The sequence below is a fragment of the Alosa pseudoharengus genome, unplaced genomic scaffold, assembly GCF_046254945.1.
Source record: "Alosa pseudoharengus isolate Yale_2024_CS ecotype anadromous, Long Island Sound unplaced genomic scaffold, YU_APseudo_1.1 YU_APseudo_1.1_scf_14, whole genome shotgun sequence".
Lineage (NCBI taxonomy): Eukaryota > Metazoa > Chordata > Actinopteri > Clupeiformes > Clupeidae > Alosa > Alosa pseudoharengus.
In genome coordinates this window covers 38,111,018-38,134,181 of record NW_027468609.1, presented here as the reverse complement: position 1 = coordinate 38,134,181, position 23,164 = coordinate 38,111,018, and the positions used below count along the sequence as shown (strand labels likewise).

Genomic DNA, 23,164 nt, shown 5'->3' with positions numbered 1-23,164 from the left:
TACCCACATGAAATGTCAAAGTAACAAGCCCACACATCTGTGGGTGAAGCCAACTCTTATACCTTACCCCACACCCATGGAAAATTACAAGTTGTCACCCTCCATTAATCACTTAACCATCTGGTATTTTAACAGAGATAAGAAATGTTTACGACCCCCCATCCTGAGGGTTACCCACAGTGAAATGTTTACAACCCCCCCATCCTAGTTCGGTGACACAGGGGTTAATTAAACTAAACATTCCCACATAGGAGTTTCAGAAAACACAAGGGTCAGAGTAAGGAGATGGCAATACGATTTCACTACATGTATATAAGGTATACTAAACATTCAATGAGAAACATAAAAATTATCCCACATATTCCCCCCTGTGGAGCTGTAAAGCTACATGTTTAATACAGTACTCTACATGTGTATAACACAACTAGTCTAATCAACATTGTATTTAAACCTACCAAACAATGATTAAAAGTTACTTCCTATAATTAATCAGATTATTGAAGTTCTAAATCTAAATTACAAAGGGAAAACAGAAAATGAAAAAAACAAAGTTACATCATCATCATTTAAACCAGGTACATAGAGTCAGACTCATTTGTACACTTCTTTTACTAACACGTTTCCTCTATCTCAATATCTGGGAAGCGCAAAATTGAAGTTTGGACTTGAAACACTGCTATACCTTATGAGAGGAAAATAATTCCCTCCCAGCCAAATCCCACGTTCACTTTTGCTATCAACAGAATCAAGTTGATCATAATTTGCTTTCAGATAATATTACATTTACTATGCCCTAATTGTTTCCTTATCATGTTATCTTTGCCAGAGGACCTAACAGACAAATACACAAAACCTAACACGAAAGGCTAACTCACATACTTTATTGTTACCACACACTTCATCCTTAAGGGAGGAAGTTATAACCCTTAGATGAATAATAAGCAAAACAATCACCAACATCTCGTCATCTCAGTTATTCAAACCCAAAATAAAACCTAATCCTAGTCTTCAACAGCAGAGCTGACTTGGGTGGTTTAGTCCCTCCTCAGGTTACTGTCCAAAATAAAATTAAACCAAAACAACAAACTTGTACTGTTTATCTAGCTAAACTGAGAAAGAATATTCTTATATGATGCTAGTGATATTTTATTAATCTTCAAAATATGTATTCTTCAGCCTATTGCAAAAAATGTTTGTCAATCCTCTCGTGCAACCACGTGTTGGTTATGATACTCAGTTCAGTCCATGTATTGTTCCGGATTCTTCACCACTCTGCAATATGACAAATGGACCCAAGAGTCTGTATCCGCAATCCTCATGGCTGTAGGTGTCGCTAAGAACACTTGATGAGGTTCCAGTGTCCTTTACAAATCTTTGATGAGTCTCCAGGAGCCTGGCTTGGCTGGGTGTGTCCTCTGGAAGTTTTGTGGAAGGGCTGAGGCCACCTGTTGGGAAACAGAAGACAGAGCAGCAATCAGTTCTCGCATGTAACCATTGTCCTATGTATACAGTATCTCTTAGGTTAGGTGGGAGCCGGCAAGGGAAGTCCGGTCAAAATCTCAAAAGGGCTAAACCCTGTAGATCTTGATGAACGGCCTCTGAGGTAGAGTAGAGCCAAAGGAAGAGCTGTCACCCAATCCATCCCTGTTGACACTATGATTTTAGTCAATTCTGTTGTGCACCATCTCTCATTAAAGCCTTAGCTACTGAGAAAGCATTAGCATGCTTGAATGTTTTTTAGAACATGTCAACTATCACCAAACAATATGCATATCCTCTACATTTGTTCAATTCAATGAACTCCATCATTATGTGCTTAAACGGGCCTTCAGGTGGTGGGTGATGTCCTTCCTTGACTCTCATTGTAGGTGCAACATCAAATTTTAGACACATAATGCACCTTGCACAATACATGGCTGCTCCTGTAGTGAATCCTTGTGTAAAATATATTTTCTCTGCTGTCTATGTCATAGTATTTGCACGGTCTAAGCCACTGAGTTTAACAATAATATGAAAACAAGATCTTGGAAAAACCGGCCTGTCTGTCAGTGTATGTACCCACAGACCATGTGTTCTGTCCTTACAATTCTTCCATTTCCATCTTTCCTTATTATCTGATGCTTTTATGCTTCCTTTAATGCCTCTTCAGATGTAACTACATCTGGTATTTGTAAATTCAGAAATGTGGTTTCAAGAAGTTTGGTGATATTCTCTGCACTCCCCCCTGCGCGGCTCTCTTACTGTAGCTGCCGCGTCAGCCCTCCTATTGCCCCAGCTGATAACATCTGTATTTGCAGAGTGGGCTGCACATTTTACGACAGCCACAGATGTAGGGAGTTGAATGGCATTCAACAATATTGCTAATCAATTTTTATGTTGTACGGGTTTGTCTGTAGATGTGATCATGCACAATTCCCCAGTTATAATGACTATATATATAAATACAAATTGTTCCCATTTGCTTAAATACATGCCCTGAATAGGGCTACCAATTCATCTGCTTGGACAGAAATAATATCTAGGAGAGAGTGAGAGTAAACCACATCAAATTGATTCACTACAGAGTAGCCAGTCCCTACCTCTCCGGACTCCAAACGCATAGATTAGCCTAATAAACAATATTAGGATTTGACAAAGGTGTTAGAAATGTCCGAGCTAGGTTTAGTGTACTGTATAGAGATAACTTCACCACAATTATGCAAGAGCCACAGGGTTAATAACACATGCTGCTATATAGATATAGGATTTGACGTTTTTTCTTTTAGAAGCAGTGAGCGACTTCATGTGGGACATGTACAGTTAGTGAATGTAACAACACAACGTCAGCACAGCTAACACTTCACTTGCAGCTGCTGCCACATCATTCCTCTCACTACTGCATCTAATTGCTTAAATAAATAAGCCACTGGTCTGTGCTGACCCCCATGCTGTTGACATAACACCCCTGACATGTACCCTGCTTTTTCACACACCAATAAATCATAGTCAACAAGTTAAGTAAGTCATAGTAGGCAAGAGCTGAAGCTGAGGCTAATGCCTATTTCAAATATGTAAAGGTCTTATCATAATTGTCAGTCCAAGTCACATTGTCAGTAAAGTTTTTTACATGTATTTGCACATGCTTGGAGAGGCTGTGCCTCTCTGTTTAATTTAGAATCCAAGCACGGCAGTAGCCAATCATTCCTAGGAAGCAAAACTTTTGCTGCTTTGTCTCGGGTCTGGGACAACAAGCAGTTATTGCTGAGATGCGAGATGCATCTAGGGCCTGACAGCCAGGAGTGAGTATATGACCCAAGTACTTCTCTCTCTCTTGACAGAGTTGCAACTTTTGTTTGGAGACTTTCAGTCTCACACTGGCCAGGAATGTTAATTTTGCCACAGTGTCAATTTGGCACACCTCACTCGATGGACTTCTTAGTAAAACATTATCGACATAGGTGATAATAGGCTTGATATAAGCAGAATGAATTTTTAGAGGCAAGATACCAGAGCTTCGTTTGAAACGGCCCCTGACTCTGTGTATCTTTGTGGCAAATGTGGCAAAATACCTTATCCTTTGAAAATAAACGCAAATCAAAACTAAAATATGGATCCGCTCTAATTGGAACTTATGCATTTTTCTATCAATTACAGAGAAACACGTTGCATTCAGAGTCAACCTTGAGTCACAACCACCTCCTGTTGTGCAGAGAGGGAAAGCTGCTCAAAGATCTGTCTCTGCACAGGGGTGACTTTAACAAAAACACTAAACACAAAAAATTATGTATTTTGTGATGATAATCCATAACCCAAGGTGTGTTGGACATGCGTCCAATCTTTGCCATTTACCACACCTCAACTAAATAAAAATCAACATGGGGATAATAATATTGAGTTTGCAAACAAATATGTCAGACCAGGTGACAGGTCTACTACATCTGCAGAGTAGCTTTACTTGTAATTACGCCGGCTATTTCAACAGTCTTAACTGTATGTCCTAATTGGTACCATTTTTTTTTTTTAAGTATTCTGGATCCGGGGTCTCATGAAAAGATTTCACAAAATGCAAGCACTCTGGATTTCCTTATCTTCCTGGACTGAGACTGGAGATGTTAATACTATACCAAGCTGTTTGCTAATGGTCCCTTTAAACCAACCCCATTATGTTTGAGTGAAATTATAAGATATAATTTACACATTAAGTCCCAGTCCAGTAAATTTTCGGAGCAAACACTGCTGAGGAGGAATGCTGTTTTACTACATGTTCTTTACATTTAACTACCCATGGGTAAGGAACTCTCTCTGATATGAACTGATCTGATACTCCTGTTACATGCACTTTTCCTTTTCATATACTTACACTATCCTTCTTTTCTTTCATACTAATATCTGCTTCTGTCTCGTTCAAAAAGAAAAATATCCCCATTAACAGAAAGAGAGAGTTGGCTGAGTAGTCTGTGCTGTTGCATTCATAGTGAGTTGAGGAAAACAGTTCAAGTTGTAAATCAGAAGTGTCACCACAGGGTCTCCTGTTCAGACCTCTCTGTCCTCTTCAGCTTTGTCATGCTGAGACCAGACAGGAGTTTGAGAGCGCTGCTGTGATGGGTGATCCCAGTACTGTTTCAGTGTATTAATCAGTTCCTTTAGAGCTGCTGTACTCCAAGTAACAAGCTGGCTCATAACATAGTCCATGATGTCCTCCGTATAGCCTTTGCCTTTCTCTCTTCTGCACAGGTCTATTTTTCCTACTGTTCTTTACCCTACTTTCTTTTACCTTCTCTACCATAGCCCTACATTAATTTTGCTTTTCTATGCTCAACACTCCAGATGAATAAGTTCACCTATTCCATACCTGCTAATTTCCCATCTATACATTCAGATTCATACTTTCTCTACATGTCCCTCAACCACCCTGGATTCTCTACTCCTCTAGGAAAGTTAATAGCTTTACTCTTACTGCTCCTCATATCAGTGTCTCCTTGATGTTTTTATTTCCAATTACCTTACGCCTAAAATCAGAGCAAAACAAACAAAATGTGATGACAATCTTATCAGATACCCAATGTTCTTAGGCCTATTTTACCAATGCGCATAACCAAAATTACTACCTACTGTAGCGTGACTTTACAAATGTGAAGATGTGATAATAATTAACAATGAGAATCATAATTTGCTATTAAAATATTTTTAGTCATATTACTGCTTAAATCCAGCTTGCTCTAAAACAAATAAAAATGTGCAAATGCTGCAAGATAGTGATAGACAACCAGTGTGAAACAAGTTAGACTTATAATGTTTAAAAACTTAGAAGCTTAGAATTGAAGTGTGTTTTCTTAATTAAAAGCATAAATTGTTTTTTTCTAGAATAATCTGTTATGATTTTGCTTAAACTTAAAGAGTGTTTTTTCTTAAATATATATAAGAAAGTTTGCTTATAAAACTTAAAATGTTTTGCTACATAAAATGTGTTTGCTTAGATATGAAAAGGTTGTGTTAGAATTAAAGTGTGTTACTGTATGCTAAATGAGATGTGCTTTGAACAAAATGTAAAGACAGAATGTAAGAACATAATGTACCAGCTGTAAGAAACTGTCAGCAAAACAAAAAGCTGACTGGCAACCAAACAAAAACCAAAAAGCAGAACCAATATTTCATGGCAAGACACAATACCAAATTTGGACATGTTCTATCTGACCGAGAAGGGTATAAAAAGAGAACGGCCCCTTGTTCAGGGCTTTTTGATCTTCTTTTTTCTTTGGATCGAGCATTTTGCTTTTAGACTTAGACAGTTTTCTTTCTTTGTATTTTTTTTTTGTATTTAATAAAAGTCAAAATCCTAACCTTTGATTAGGGGTTTGTAAAAAGACCGTCTAGCGTTTTCTCGTATTTTTCTGCCTCTCCTGTGTTGCTGAGAACCCCGGACGCCTTACAACAGGGGCTCTGCCCCAAAAATCTTCGCTCCGGGTGAGTAAGCGTCCGTTTGAGGGCTACTTTCTAAGACACTGTATATGGGCAAAAAATATACTGCGCACGCACTGACACACACAGGAGTAGAGAACTCAGCCAGGCATTTAGGAAGGAAAGTCCTATGCTCCAGGGCAGACAAAAAACCAAATAGGCAACTTTGTGAAACTAAGGTCTAGGACCCATTGTGGTCTAAACGCACATCACACACCCAAGCGAGGATACGGAAATCTGTCTGATAAATACATGTGTATTTAGAGATAGGACTTAAACAGTTATAGATCCGTTGTGGTCAATTGAAGTGCTTATATGTTACAAGAATTGTCATAAAAAGGAGCTTTAATTTAATTTTGACAAGAATCCCCAAATAATAGGGTAGTTGATTTTATCTCAAATCTGGACGGCCAGACGAACGTCCGTAGTGAGTTTTTGACCTCTCAGATTTTGATGACAAACAACTCTTGCAAATACAGCTCTGAATTTCTTCCTCTTTTAGTGAAGTTAACCACATATTGAAGTACGAACCAAGGGAATAGGGAACAGCGACTAAGAGATAGAAAGTGACTCTGAAGTAGTCCATCTTCCTTAGCCCCCAAACCCCAAATTAGGGAATTTGATTCAGATAGAGAAAACCTCTCAACAAAGTCAACCCTATCGTACATCCTAAACCCGTTGAAAAGGGGCCCTCGCATGAGACACATACACTGAAAGATACTTCCTCTTTTACCCTGTGATATTATCACAGTCCGAAGACAATTACACACAGGAGTAGCGATCTCAACTGTGTTAAAGGGAATCCCTTTAGACACCAGAGTAGTCACAAAACGCATACCTCCTCTTTTACCCTGTGAAATCCTCACAGTCCGAAGACGAGCGCACCCACACCTACAGGAGTAGCGATCTCTACTGTGTTACGGGAGCCCCGTTGACACCAGAGTGGACACAAAACGCAACACTACGCATAGGCAGTAAGGCCACTACCACTATCTCTGGCAGGAAATAGTGCACTCTTCCGCCTCAGCCTTAGGCAGGAAAACCCTCTACCTCCATCCCAGGTAGGAAAACCCTCTACCTCACCCTTAGGCAGGAAAACCCTCTACCTCCATCACAGGTAGGAAAACCGTGTACACAACCACTACCCCTCTCATGGGTAGGACAGGCCTTCCCTATTTTACCAGCTTAAAAAGTGTAAAATCAGGGACTCACCACCAAGTTGTCTGTGACCACCAAATCCAGTCATTACCGTATCTGAGACACAGGAGGATTCCCTCTGGCCAGGCTGGGTGCCGCAGAGCAGTGTTTGTTGCCAATGACGGCCTTCTCCCAAGATCACAAAGAGATCTCCCTCCAGTCAACATGGTTGGGGTCCTGCGCCTTTGGTCCTCCTCACTGTGCCTCATAGATAGGTAATCCCATCCTCGTCGCCATTAATGTGGTCAAAATTAATCCAAGACAACTGGTGTGAGACTGCAGCTTTATTCACGACGCCGGGAGCATGTTACCCACATGAAATGTCAAAGTAACAAGCCCACACATCTGTGGGTGAAGCCAACTCTTATACCTTACCCCACACCCATGGAAAATTACAAGTTGTCAACCTCCATTAATCACTTAACCATCTGGTATTTTAACAGAGATAAGAAATGTTTACGACCCCCCATCCTGAGGGTTACCCACAGTGAAATGTTTACAACCCCCCCATCCTAGTTTGGTGACACAGGGGTTAATTTAACTAAACATTCCCACATAGGAGTTTCAGAAAACACAAGGGTCAGAGTAAGGAGATGGCAATACGATTTCATTACATGTATATAAGGTATACTAAACATTCAATGAGAAACATAAAAATTATCCCACACGTGCTCATAAAGAAAAGAAAAAACACTTTTTTTTATAGATGGTTATGAGGAGCAATATGAGTCTGAACTCTGTGTCATTCAGACTCAACCCTCTTGTTGCTTTGATATCTTTTCGTTGTCGTTTGAACGTCGGCAAGCAGGCATGTTGCGGTTGCAATTTAAGTGAAATTTCTACAGTAGGCCTACAACATGCAACATGCTTGTTAGGCTGGGCTACTGTCTTGTACAGGTAAATGTTCAACAATTGCTGGGGCCTCATTTATAAAGCGTTCTTACGCACAGATTTGATCTTAGACCGTGCGTACGCTCAAATCCATGCCAACGCTCAGATTTATAAAAACCGTCTTTGACGTGGAAAAGAGCTTATCTCCACGTCAGGTTCAAACTTGACGTACGACCATTTCCTTGTGGTAATGCCGGGGTACTGCAAGTAATCTGAGGTGCGATCAAAATTCCAAGACCAACGATCTCATGTATTTCTTTGCCATATGCATGATCAATATCAGAAGATTTTTAAAGACGTTTTTGGACGCAGCTTAATGTTTCATGGTTTAGCATAAAACTGCTAATGAGAACTATAGCCTACTTAAGAAAGTGAAAAAACGTATAGCTTACTTATTTCATAATATCTAAAAAAACACCAAGACCTAATGATTGAAACATTCTTACAGGTGATCTAGTATATTTAGTGTTCTCACCAATCTAATATTGACCATAAAATGTCCAATTGCCCTCGTTTAGGAGAGGAAAAGTACATTTGTGCCAGGGATGTAGTGGTAAAATAAGAGGTGGGTGAACTATGAATTCTGCAATCTCGGTGAGGTGGACTGCGCCATGCGGTATCGGATTTTTTAAAAAGGCATTCAGAACATGTTTGATAATGGTGGAGGTTGTACAGTATTGGGAATATAGGATAGTATTGGATAATACCGTTTTGAATGTTAAAAGTGAATGAACTCTTTTGAGAGGTGGATAAACTCTAATAAGAGGTGGCTAGGCCTAAACTCTATTTCTGAAATTTCAGAGGTGGATAAACTGCGCTTACTCGCGTTTAGCCTCCACTACATCCTAATTTGCGCTCATAGGCCTATTCCCAGCTTCTTAACAGAAAGGTAATATTTGAATGTAAGCTATACAATGTAGGCTATAGATATTCTATATCATATATAGCCTACACAACCAAGGGACGGAAGTTATCTACTGAAAGCAAGGTATCTTCATAGTGTTGCGTCGGAGTTGCGTAAAGAGGTGCAGAGCGCGCACCTGTTTGCTTTTTTTGACTGGCAGTGCCCAAGATCAGATAACAGTACGTGAGTTGAATAATGTAGGCTAAAATATAAAGGTAGGCCTAAAGCAAACAATAAAGGACAATGTTTAAGCCATTGGACATTATTGAAAGAAAACGATAGCAAAGATATGCAGAATGAATGAATAATGACCGGCGAACTAGGCTACTTTTTCAGCAAAAACATAGCCTATCCTAAAAGAAACGTTAAGCCTACATGACATATCACGCTAAATTTAGTCCTCTGTTTTGTAGACTAAATCAGCATATTACCCTGGGTCATATTGGAAACGTACAGTAGCCTACTGTACCATAACGTACAGGATTATGCTGTAGGCCTAGGTCTTTCCTTCATAAGGTAGGCCTACCCAATTTTTTTTCTACAAAGTAGGCCTAAACATAGGCTACTAAATGTTGATTATTCACATTACTGCAAGCAAAAGGAATGAAAGCGAGCAGAGGACAATGGACATGAATGCATACGATCTCTTTCCAGAAAGCTTTGCTGGAAAAAACATAATTAGTTAAGCTATTCGAACTGACGCATATGGCTAGTTAACATCAGATGGCATAGGCTAGGCCTATACAATGTTTTCAATATATAATTTTACATAGGCTACAGCTTTTAGGCCATTGATTTCATTAAAACATATGCTAATGATATTGATGAGGGGGTGTTTACAAGGCGGAGACCTAAAACCATCCGGCTGCGCACAAGTTGACGTTCATTTGTGATTTATAATGGGCACATCTGGAAGGGTGGCGTACGCATGTTTTTTTGTGCGTACGTTCGTGTTCTCTGAATCACACATACGATCATTTCAGAAATGATCTAAGATCAAATGAAGGATGGTTTCTACGCAACACTTTTATAAATGAGGCCCCTGGTGTGCAGGCTATAATCAATTAGCTAAATCATTTGTCCAGCTGTTTAAAAAAAAAATTGTGCTACATTTAAACGCAAAAGGTGCTTTGATATCTTTTTCGTTTGAACGTCGGCAAGCAGGCATGCTGCGGTTGCAATGAATGAGGATAATTGGTTTTATCTGCAGATTTATTTTTTGCATTATTTTGAATATGACTCGCTCCAGTCTCAACAGCACGTCTACTTTTTCCACACGCATCTAAGTTCTAACACACCCCCTCTCGCTTTCTCTCTTTCCATCCCTGCGCACGGGGCTTTCTTAAAGGAGCTGCACCATTTTACAACAATTGCATCTACATTTTCATATTAGAATGTTTTGTCTGTTTAAGTGTAAGCTTATACCGTGATCAATTTAAGTTCCCGTGCCCCCGCTGAAAGTCTCATGCGCTTATCGTTACACTATCAAATCTATAAGTAACCGTGACAAATAGGGTATAAGATATATAAACTCATGCTATTGTATTATCATATATGTTTGGTAATGGCTCACTGCGTCATGGAAGCAGTTAAGTCAAGTCGCATCAAAAATAGTAGTGGCAGAACTCCCAAGTGACACCTTGTGGTTGTTTGTGTCAGCTGCAGTTTGTGCCATTTCTGCTGAGAAAATGGGGTGCGTGATTCATGAAGGAACCCGTCCAAACTTAACTGGGACCCACTGTAGGTCACGAGTACATGCACACTGTATATTATTTTAATAATAATGGTTGTCTTGGTTTCAAAAATGTTCTTATATCAATGTATATGTACCTAGGGATACTGATAGACTTTTGTATGATCAGAGATTTGCACATTCATTGTATTTGTTTTGATAATGACATGTAGGCTGCGTAGTAGGCTAGGTTAGCTAACTACTATGTAAGATGTACTGTATATGCTAACATAAGTGTTTCTATATTTCTAGCTGCAGCATTGCCAATCATTATTCAAGACTGTTGAATGATTGCATTATTTTGTCTATTACCAGGTACATATCTTTTGTTATTGCTAACCCCAGTTTATCTTGCCTGCGCAAGAGCTGCAGAATTGCCAATCATTATTCAAGACCGTTGAATGATTGCATTATTGTGTCTATTACCAGAATAAAAATACTTGACTGGGAATCCTCGTGTATGGTGCTTAACTACACAACGCAAGATCACACCTGTTACATAAACACTGCCCAGGGACAGAGGTTATACTCTGAAAGCAGGGCCTTGCATCTTCATTAGAGTTGCAGCTGAGTTGTACAGGGAATTGCAAAGTGCACAACTGTTTGCTTTATGACTGGTGGCGGTGCCCACAAACACATGCTGAGAATACATGACAGTGATCATGTAATAGATAAAGATAGCTAAATGTACTGTAGGTAATGCATAACACATGAATCCCAACGTGCCTGAATTAGCCTGAACCCTGACGTGCAGAATAAATGAACAATGACTAGGGGTGGGCGATATGGCCTAAAATTCATATTGCGGTATAATTTGGGACACATACGGTAAACGGTATATATTGCGGTATAATTTGGTGTGTGAATTTCAATATAGGTCTAGCAGGTTCTTGCATAAAATAGTCAAGATTGTTACTTATTTAAACATTTATTGGCTATAAAAATGATCAAAGTTTTATTTAGCCTATTCACTGCAGTAGACATCACTGTATGAAACATTACAAAAACATGAAACATGACATATTACATAGAACTGTAAATCATCTGATCATCTAATATTTACAGATATCTAGGCTATAACATTTATTTTATATTTGGCCTGTTATAAAATCATGTATTGAACAATTTAACCACAGCTCAGCTTTAAGAAACTCAAATAGCCTAGATGCATGCTTAGCATTTTGTGATCATTAGGCTAAGGCTACTTTCACAAACTCAGTCAGCTGTCCTCTGATTTACCAATATCTAGGCGATATTTGTAACATTTATTTTGTATTTGGCCCGTTATGAAATCATGTCGAACAATTTAAACACATTGTAAAACTTAAGCCCAAATTTGGAGACATCCATGCATGTCGAAATTTACTGCAAATTCAAAACTGGATTACTCTGGAACGGCTAACTGTACAGGGGACTGCTTTACACCTTTGTGTTCGGTAAGGTCTGCTGTTTATTTTGATATGAGGTTTGTCGTGTGTTAAAAGAAGGGTTTGTGAAGTATCCGAGATGAATGGGTTGGGAGATCATGGGACGCAAAACCTTCAGTAGAATGTATGATTAAATTGAATTATATTATTAACTTTTCTCGCGAACCGTTCAACTAAGCAATTATCGGGTAACATCGTTTAAAAGCTGAGAAAAGGCTCTTTCATGTGATACTTGTGATGTCTGTGTGATGAATAGGCTACTTCGCGAGTAGTTCAACTGAGATGAATGGAATTTAGAACGCACTTTCTTTCTTGCGCTGTCACTTTCTCCACTGCGTAAAATACTCAATTAATTTGCGCTGTGAATGCTTAGATTATTTTGACAGGCCACACAGGCTAAATAAAAATCGCTATTAGTAGGACGCAAAGCAGAATATTGAAAGAAGGGGGCACCAAGGCCACCTTGGCCTGTAAACCTCTGATTTTCAAAGGGGCCTCACGGCCAACGCAAGAGGCAACGACGTGGCCGCCGTGAAATTCCTACCCTGTTTGGGGGTTTATGTCTGTATTTCTCCTAAGTTATAAGTCTAAAGTTAGCGTCTTTATCGTGACATGTTTCCCTTTTAGTTGTCCCTCGTGTGTGATCCTTTTTGTGTGGGGGGCTGCGTCCACCCCTGTATGTGTAGCGTGTGTGTGTACTTGACCTGCTCTGTGTGTATTGTGTTCTGGGTCTGTGTCCCTGCTCTCGTTCTCAGCTAAACCTTTTGATTGGACAACTGTCTGTGTCGCTATCAAATCGTTACAACACCTTCACCGCTCGCTGCCATTTTTCCACACCTGTGGCCTCCTCGTGGTTGCTGCCGGTCCCGGCAGGCCAAGCGTGTTGCAATTTGATGACATAATGACCTATCGCAATATGCCGGTATAACAAAAATATCTTCTCTTATCGCATACCGCTTATACCGTTTATATCGCCCAGCCCTAACAATGACCGGTGAACAATAGACTAGGCTTGACTTCTATACTATACTATACGAGCCAAAACATGTCCTAAGAAGAAATGTTAGGCCTGCATGAAATATCACTTAGAATTTAGTCCAGTGTTTGGTACATTAGTATTATATAACTCTGGGTCATATTGGAAACCTACTGTAGGTAAGGCTACCATAAACTGGAGGAGCATCTTCAGAAAACAATGCAAGGGACATCTGCAGAGAGTTGAAAACTATCTCAGGCCATGGTTCAAAAGGGGGGAGCTGGTCTGACCATGGAGATAAGGAATGGGCGAATCAATTAAATCTGTTTCATTTATTCCTACTACCCCAAACCCCACTCACCAGAGCCCAGACCTGTCGGCGCTACTTGTGCTTAACAGCTCCTATAGCAAAATAATGCTGCATCCTGGGTTTTCATCATTTGATATTTTATTACTATCACAAATGTTATAGCCTTAATTTTAACATTTGTTAAAATATTATATTTTTACATCTTTCACAAAAGATAATGCTGTCAGAGAGGACATCTTTTCAAATATGTATAACTGTCTCTAATCTGGTGAAATTAGAACCATGGTGGGGGACTTTATAGCAGTGTTTCCCAAAGTCTGGGTCGCGACCCACGGGTGGGTCGCAGGAGATTTTATTTGGGTCGCCAGCACAATTTATGTTGTGTTATAGGCCTAACTGATACCATTTGTCATTTGATACCAGGAAAGCTAACATTTTTCTATTAGGATGTAGACTGTTAACTACCACAGTCACAGTTTTGTCATAAAAGCTCATGAAACTGGCGCATGAAACTGGGGGACGAACGCATAGCAGAGGGGGTGCCAGCATGGATATCTACCTCTCAAAATGAAACCGTTCTATGGGGCGCCTGCCATGTACCTCGCAGTTGCAAACTGCAAGGGACATGAATCCGCCTATTTGCACGAACATTAATAGATACCAGTTCCTCAACTTTACCGATTAAAATCTAGTGACCGTGCTGTCAACTAAAGCAGACATCCATAGACCGGACATAAGGCCATTCAATTTGCATACAGTTTCGATTGCAGATGCAATCTTTAAAGTTAATAGCAACCTCCTCACATTCTTAGGCTATTTCTGATTTAAAATGCACAACAGTGCATTATATTAGTCTACAATTTAAATGGGCATTTTAAACACTATTCCTCTCGTTTTCTACATCGCTAACTCCAAAGTAAAGGCGCATTCTTCCGGCTATTGCGCAAACGCCTCTTGTTCTGATATAACGACTATACAATATAATATAATACAACAGTACAATATAACGACTTGAGTTATTTGCTGTTTACATTGGAATTGACGTCCACAGTGTTATGGACCCATTTGTCTGCAACGCAACGTAGCCTACAACATTTATTTTTAGAAATACAGGAACAGCTTACTATGCTGACGAATGACGACTGCGCAACATGCGAGAATTTGCCCTACTCTCGGATGCGCATTAAAACGTATCTTTTCAGTAGTCATTTCCAACTTTTCACGCTGATGGTGCTCAAAATGCAACACAACCGTGTTCAAAGCAGGGATCCTATAGCAATGTAGGCCTAGGTTGGGGGAGGCATAGAAAAGTTGGAGAACCTGTGGCCTAAAACAAAATTGGTGGTTGCAGGGTAGATTTGAAGTGAAATGGGTCGCGATGGTCTGTCATTTTTAAAAAGTGGGTCGCCAGAAAAAAAGTTTGGGAAACACTGCTCTATAGAACAAGTTCAATACAACCCCTTTGCATTATGTCCAGAACAAAATATTTCAGAATTTAATTTATGTATGGATCGCCGCATAACAGAAAATGATCATGTACAAAAGTTTTGTGTATTTACTCCAAAAAAGATTACTAACCACTTACATCCATGTGGTGTGTTTGAGTTTTTGTTTTAATTGTGTAGGGTATTCTAAATGTACACAACTTTATACAAGCCTTTAGCCTCCACTTTACAATATATAAACACTTTATTATTTCAACCTTGTATTGATACATTATATTCTCTTTAATTCAGGTTTTTGGTTTGCTGTGCATTACAGACATTATGAAAAACATAACTTATAACATATTTATAATGTATCTAATTAATTTAGTACACTCTCCTTATCATAGGGAAAAATAGAGAAAAGTTGGTCTCATTTATGAACATAACAAATGCACACACATACAGATTATGGTTCAGAATAATGCAATGGTTGACAAAAGTAGCTTGATTTCCAGTGATGTTTTGAGGTGCACATAAACTCTAACCCTGGTTATAGGCTACTCTTTCTTGTTCGGTTTGCCTACATGTGCATGCCACTGACTAAGCTAACTCAATCACAACACATCCTCGCCTCTCAGATCTTTTCATATTCTCAGCAAAGGCGTCCAATATCATTTTTTGTACAGCCCTGGTTGCAACATATGCCTGCAAGGCCGTGAGAAAAGTTCCTCTTTTTTCTATCAAAGTGTAGCTTGTAGCTGAGTTGCTGTTCATTGGACTCAGCACCAGTCTGCTTCTGGTCATCAAACAACTTGAGAAAGTCTGCCAGAGAGGAGAACAAAGAAACAGAGAAAGGAGGCATGGTTTGTTCAGCAATTCTCATCAGGTCTGTTGATGGTGGCCTGTTGAACATCCCAGCTTTTTCTGATGCCACAATGAGGGAGCTCAGCTGAATAGGATCTGAGGACATGGGTCAAAGATTTAAGGACAGCCCAACTCATTGCTCATTTTCTTACAGCAATTATATTAAATCTCCAATATCACTAACCCAAAAATACATTTATTGAGGATATCTCCTTTAAAATATTTACTCAATGAACTAAAGCTCTATCAATGGTAAAACTGGGATTGATGTGAATCTCTCACCAGGAATGTCACTAAGCAGGGTTATAAGAGGCTACTGACAATGAGCTGACTGGAAGCATCATCAAAGTTGTGGTAGCATAACATGGGAGCCATATGCCTAATTATTTCATAAAATAAATAAATAAATAAAAGTGATCATATATTCTGACATCTGGCACATTCTTCATTTCAGTCAGCAGTGTTTAGCTGTGGCAGTTTTAGCTCACTTTACTAAAACTAAAAACTAGTGAACTAGCTACCTAAAGGTCTGGCAAAAACACCACCCTGAAACAATGGATTAAGAAAATGATTCTTAATTTAAGATGAGATTTAAGATTTAAGACAAATCGTCTTAATGGATTAAGGAAATGTATCTTAAGATTTAAGACGATAGATAGGCTACATTTACTTGTTTTTATTTCTTCATTTAAGAAGATTTTGACTTATTTTAAGTCAAATAATCTTACAAGAAAACTCAAAGTAAGTGTCTCTATACTAAAAACAATATCTTAATAACATGGATATCACTTGGATGTCACTTGGAAGTGTATGTTCCAGTCCTGAACATAGAACTGCACAGTGCATCCTAGCGAGAATGACATGTGTTCTGTCCTTTACATGACCATACCATCTAAATGAATTTGAAGATACCAAGGCTAGTTGCTTTCTAAAACAGCCTTCCTCAATAGGTGACAAAGTGCTGCATACACAGGATATGGGTGGTTTCATAATAGTGCTTTATTTCACATGGCTTTAAAAATGAAACCTTAATATATATATTTTTTTATATATACATCCGTTGAAGGGTAAAAAATGTTTTTTTTATGGCAACTCTATGACAATAGCCTATTTTTTTGTTGTTGTTGTTAATTAAGAAACATTTATTAAGAAGTTGCACTATCATTTGTATTGTTATAACTATATTTTTATACTATTATTTTACTAGGGCCTATTGTTTTATTTTATTTTCACAGCACTTTGGTCAGTTCTTGTTTTTTTAAAGGGCTATATAAATAAATTCAGTTTGATAAATTAATTAAATAACATCAGTTTGAGGATGAAAAAGACTGAAAGATGGTTTTATGACAACAATGGTCAATGGTAGCCTAATCTATTTTTGCGTTTATTTTTCCAGTTGTCAAGATGCTCCTTGGCTACATCTAGTCAATAATAACAACAAACAGTTTTCCAACTTAATCATATATTTTGAGGTAGCCTAAACAGACATGTGCGGAAAATATCAAGCCTACCCTCATTGTCTATAGCCTATGAAAAAGAGTAGTATCTTGGGACAACATATTATAGCATAGGAGTAGCCTACTAGGCTATAGTATTTGGGGAATAGGCCTAGTTGGGTATTTTTTTTACTAGGCTATAGAAACACTAGGCGGCTAAGGACAACCTACAGGATAGCCCACACTCGCGTAGCCTACCATAGAATTATTATAGGATTACTACGTTAGTTATTTTTCGTAGGCTAGCCTACTTTGCCTAGCCTAAAAATGTAACAAATGTTAAGTGTTCTCCCTTAATGTGAAAATGTCATGTTGTTTAATCGATGTGCCAGACGCTAATGATAATCCAATCAACTTGACGAAGCAAGAATGATAAAAACGTAGCCTACCATTGTCGCTTCTCAAAAGTAAATCCAGATTCATAGCCCTTTTCCAGCGAGAACCGCCACAGGTGAAGATTACAGCTCGGATGAACTCTCTGCCGCACAGCTTCACCCCATAGTCTTTAGACAACAGCACCTTTTTCGAGTTTGAGTTCTGAGCGCTCTCGCACACAAGTAGGCACGCGCCTATAAATATCACAGAAAGAGGTTTGGGCATGTTTCTTGTTTCTGTTTGAATCAAAGGTAGCCTGAAAGAAGATTCGCTCTAGGTCTTAGCCTAACGAGAAGTTTATCTTTCTTGGAAGGCTGCAAGAGGTGAACTTCGGGAGCTGCTTGGCTCCTGCTCTTAGGCTACACCCGATTCAATGTGATGCTTTTTTTAAATAGTCAAGGCGTTCGTATCTTGACACTGACCTGTTCACGTCACTCCATATTCATCCACTCACACATAGCCCCGGTCATAAGTCATTGAACAAAGAATTATTTGACAGACTAGGCTACTTAAGATCAAATGACCAACGAAAAACACTGTCCCTACTTCTAATGTAATTGGCAAATGTAATTGGCTTAATGAATAACCTAGTCTACTGTATTCTGCCACAGCTATTGTGGTGGGGGTAGCCTAGTGATGGTGAGGCGGGGGAACTGAACATGTGTCTAGGAAAGGTTTTGAATGTTTCATCCTAGCATTATTTTTGAGTGGGTCTACAGTGATTTTTTTTTACTCACTGCCAGATTACTGTTTCCATACAATGGCACATTGCTCTATTTTGTGTTTATGCTGGAGGAACATTGCCAAGCCCTCACTTTAAAAGAGAAGAGTGCGATCATCAAACACTCTCAGTGAAAATTTATGGGGAATGGCAGTGAATATCCCATCAGCACATCAACATGAACTGTTTTTGTCAAGTTTACACAAACAAACCTTTAACAAATCAGGTCAAACATAGGCTATTAGGTAATTAATCCTCAGCTTCCTGCACTCACACACCCTTATGCTGATGTTTCTTGTCAGAGCTTCAAAGCAGAAGAATACTCCAGAGAACAGCAAGGTCAGATTTATTTGACTCTATTTGATTGAATCAATGAATGGCTACATTAAAAGGCATTGATACAAAGGAATAATGATGTGATGTAAACTAAGGTCAAAGAAGATCAATCTAACCTAATGGGTTTAATACATTTGGTTAAGTCTAAGTTCTGTTACTGACAGTTTGTGGCTTTCTCCTTTGGTATTCCGTTTCAACTCTGTTCAATTCAGTAAAAGGTCTATGAGTAATCATGAGTGATAAAACACATTCACGTATGTATGCTCATGTTCATGTTCATTCATGTATGCTTATGTCAAATGTAGATTTTCTGTTCAAATTATTTCTAATAATAAAATATGTTTTCACCCTTAGCACATTAGTCAAATACTCATTTCTGAGTTTGAAACAGTTATGCAGTAGGCATATCAGAAAATGATAGAGATTGCAAAAACTTTTGAAGTTTAATGCATTTAGAGTTATATATATATATATAGCCTATATATAGAGAATTACAGACTTCTGGGGCTTCATTTCTGAAACATTTTTACAAGATTTGATCTTAAATTGTACATATGATGTGTAATCTGTCATGCGTTCATCAAAACGGTCTTTGATGTGGGAAAGCTCCAATTCAGGTTCCAACTTGGATTAGCAAGTAGGAAAACCAGACACGACAGACAAAGACAGACGAACTAGATAGGACAGACTAACCAGACACAAATACTTCATTGTCAGACGTGTGAAATTTGTTTTGCATCTATAGTTGCTCCATTTGTAAAAAAAATATAGATACATGGAATAAGACTTTGTGCATTATATAAAGACTGCCTGGTGCAGTTCAGAAAGACTCAGAACATAAATACACACATTACAATTGACCATACCCTACATTTACACATCAATTACAAGAGATAAAAGACAAGCATCCCTTCATTGTATATTTGATTGTCAATATTAAGCTTGAGGATGGACTGTTGTACAAAAAAAGCCAAATCAGCCAATTTGGGTACCCAGGGGCACACGCCCCTTCTTGCGCCTCCAGCGCAACTGCACAAACTAAATCAAAGAACCTGCAGTTGAAATCATAACACCATCACTGGCAGAAAAAATAACAGTAACAGAATCTATGCACTTTGCCAAAGGAACATACCACCTACAATGAAAAAACATGCCAAAAAACATAATTAACTATAAACATAGTGACAGTGTGGGTCACTCTGTCACAGGGAGGAAGTAGCGAGCTAGCTCTCTGTTTGAAAGTCAACAGAAGTGACGTTACCCAGCATCGCTTAGAGCACCTTTAATAGATAAATAATAGACTGCATTTCCGGCGGGAACTGCGAAAGTGTGCTTGCCCTGGTCCGGTCACCAACGTGAGCAGACAGTGGCATACGCTATGCTGAACCTGGCTTGATCCAAGCATTCTAACAGTGCCTTTCAGTGTTGGAGCAGTGGCAATACCTCAAAAGCTCTAGGAGAGGGCTATTCAACTATTGGCTTGTGAGGTGAATGCGGTTCATTGGATTTTACCTGTGGCCTGCCTTCGAATTTAGCTTCTATGACTAAAATCAAATCAATAAAATAAAACAACAGCAGTGATTAGCTGCAAAAATAAACTAGACTGCATTTCCGGCGGGAACTGCGAAAGTGTGTTTGCCCTGGTCCGGTCACCAACGTGAGCAGACAGTGACATACGCCAGTGTTTTTCAACCACTGTGCCGGGGCACACTAGTGTGCCGTGAGAGATCATCAGGTGTGCCGCAGAAAATTACCCAAATGTCACTCACTGGTCCAGAAAAGCAACTGTTGCATCAAAGAATTTATGACCACATGCTATCATTGATTGTATGATTGCACTATTTGTGGTATGCAGCCATTGCAACAGGGGCCCCAGTATTCACAGAATCATCACATATCCAGTTCATAACAATTAAATTAGATATAGTCCCAAATGAAACATGGGGCGCTTGTTTTATTGAGCAGGTCTTGCATAGAAGCCATAATAAGGCCATATCTGTATTATTTGACATTTTAGGCTATGGTATGTTTATTTTTTCTTCACACAGGATGTTAGTGTGCCGTGGGACATTTTATGTGTCAAAAGTGTGCCGTGGCACAAAAAAGGTTGAAAAACACTGACATACGCTATGCTGAACCTGGCTTGATCCAAGCATTCTAACAGTGCCTTTCAGTGTTGGAGCAGTGGCAATACCTCAAAAGCTCTATTCAACTATTGAACCTATATATATCTTGCACCTCTCAAACTGGGCTATCAGGTAACCTAGAGAAGAATTGAAATTATGAAATATGACTAAGGCATTAAAATGCTGCTTGTTTGTCAGTATACTTTTTCACTGATTTATTTTAAAAATATGAGCTATGAGTGTGAATGTTATATTCCATCCCCTAATTCTGTTTTACTGGTTTATTTGACAAATAATCTATATGGATTTGCTCTATAAAGACCTTATGTCTGTTTGGGATTGTTTTGAGAGCCTATTGATGTATCTCAGAATAAAGGAATGTCCACAACATTAGTGATGTTTTTTTGTGTGTGTGAATGTATTTTACTTAACTTATTAAATGTAGCTGGATACTCATGAACGCATGTCTCTAATAGCCACAATAGGAGTAATTTTAGCAACTCCGTATTTTGTGTGGCCTATAACAACCCAGTGGATCATGAAAACATGCCAAAATTCACATTCCTTGCTTGTTGTTGGTACATTAATCCCATTCAGATTGCCACTTATCTATGATGTTAGAGTTCAGTATAGGTTTAAGGTCTGGGGGAGGGATTTGACATTCTGTGACTTCTTCATTGAGGGCTTGCTTAGCAGCACTGTCCGCTTTCTCATTTCCCCTCAGACCAACATGGCCTGGGACCCAGCAAAAAACTACACTCAAGTTCTGGTTCTTTAGACGTTCTAGTTGATCAAGCTCAGCTTTGGTTGTACTTTTTGCGTGACATTAAAGCCTACTGGAAAGATTTTTAATTGCAATTTAATTTAATGCAATTTACTTTTACGATTAAATAAAATTAATTTATCCCTCTCACCCATAGTTTTCTATTTATTTACAAATGTACATAGGCCTACTGTAATTACATTTATAAATAGTTATTCTACTGATCTTCATACTATTCATCCTGCACATACACTTATTCTTACTACTCTTATAATGTTGTTTCTGCACTACAATGACACTGTTACCACACTGCACATAGCTGTATATTATGTACATATCTGTTATATGGGTCAATGACGTGACGTTCATTTTTTTGTGTAGCCTATATGGGTTACATACATTTACAATTGTTAAAATGTAAAAATAATTTGACAAATTATTTTCAAATATAATTTTCATCAAACCCTAATCTTAAAGTTTTGGATTTATTTAATTTTGAAAGAGTATTAACTGAATTTGGGTAAAATTGTCAACACGGTGTAACCACAAAAACATGAACCAAATAATTACACTTGCTAAAATTTTTTTACATTTTCTCCAAAATCCCTTCTAAAATAATCTGGCATGATCTTGCAGAAGAACTTTTCTATATTTACAGTAATACAAGTAATGAAACCCCATTGTTCTGAATGTTTTAATTAATATGGGGAATGGTGTCTGTCACATCAACCACTTAAAATGTCAAGTGGTGTAACCACCATTTAAGGGGCAATTTTGTATGTATTATGCCAGAGGATCATGTGACAGGAAACTATGTCATAGAGAAGGACCCTTCAAGACCCCAACTGCTATGAGTCAAGGTTAGCATCTCTCTTAAAGTAACATAATAGTGTTTTTAGGCCATGGCCAGGCAAGCTTAGGTTACATGTCAAATGGTATGACCTTTTGAAAATGTTTATAATAATAATAATAATAATAATAATAATCATCATAAAATATTCCATTTAATGTAAAAACTGTGTGTACATAGTTGTCCATAATAATGCCTGCAAATTTTGCTTTTAAATAGAAATGTCAAATGGTGTAACCGGTTACACCATTTGACTCTTTTCTGTTTGAGACCAGTTTGATCAGATTCAGGGCCAAGAGTATGTAATTTTAGGTGCCAATTATATTATTTTTATTATTTAAATAGTGACTAACTGTTTAGCATGAACAATAGCTTTAAAAGGGTTTAATTAGATTGTAATTTAAGCGATTTTTGAAATGTCAAAGCTTTTCATTTTAAATTTAAACTTCCATAATTATTTTTAATATTTTATCATGATGTATGTAAACAGTATGTTCAAATTATAAATAAGTAATATAAATACATTTATTATATATAAAATGTACCTCTTGTCCCCCAATGGATGCCACTAAGCAAGGAAAACTTGTCTCGCCACAGAGTGCAAGTGAACGCAGATCCTGCTGTTGGTTGGTTGTTAAGAAATGATCATACCCACTCTTTCACTCACTCTTATTCTCTCTCACACACACTTTGGGCCCTATTTTAGCAATCTAAAATGCATGGTCACTAGCGAATATTATACATTTAGGGGTTTGTCCAGTCCACATTTGGAGTGGTTTTGTTATCAAACGTCAGGTGCCTGGTGCAAAAAGGTGGTTCTTATGTTTCTTAA

General features: G+C 38.4%; 2 protein-coding genes across 2 annotated transcripts in view; one reads left to right on the top strand and one right to left on the bottom strand.

Moving 5' to 3' along the window:
• The first annotated feature begins 5,169 nt into the window (after positions 1–5,169).
• Positions 5,170–23,164, top strand: part of ric1 (RIC1 homolog, RAB6A GEF complex partner 1) — a 132,738-nt gene continuing 114,743 nt past the window's right edge. The window contains exon 1 of the mRNA XM_076284900.1: positions 5,170–5,943. The gene's annotated coding sequence lies outside the window, so the exon portion shown is untranslated. The remainder of the gene's footprint in view (positions 5,944–23,164) is intronic.
• rln1 (relaxin 1) lies at positions 11,688–18,872 on the bottom strand. Its single transcript, XM_076284945.1, has 2 exons — positions 17,485–18,872; positions 11,688–15,761 (listed from the first exon to the last, which is right to left on the bottom strand). Exons 1-2 carry the CDS (start codon positions 17,759–17,761, stop codon positions 15,454–15,456), a joined length of 585 nt encoding a protein of 194 aa, XP_076141060.1. The 5' UTR covers positions 17,762–18,872; the 3' UTR covers positions 11,688–15,453.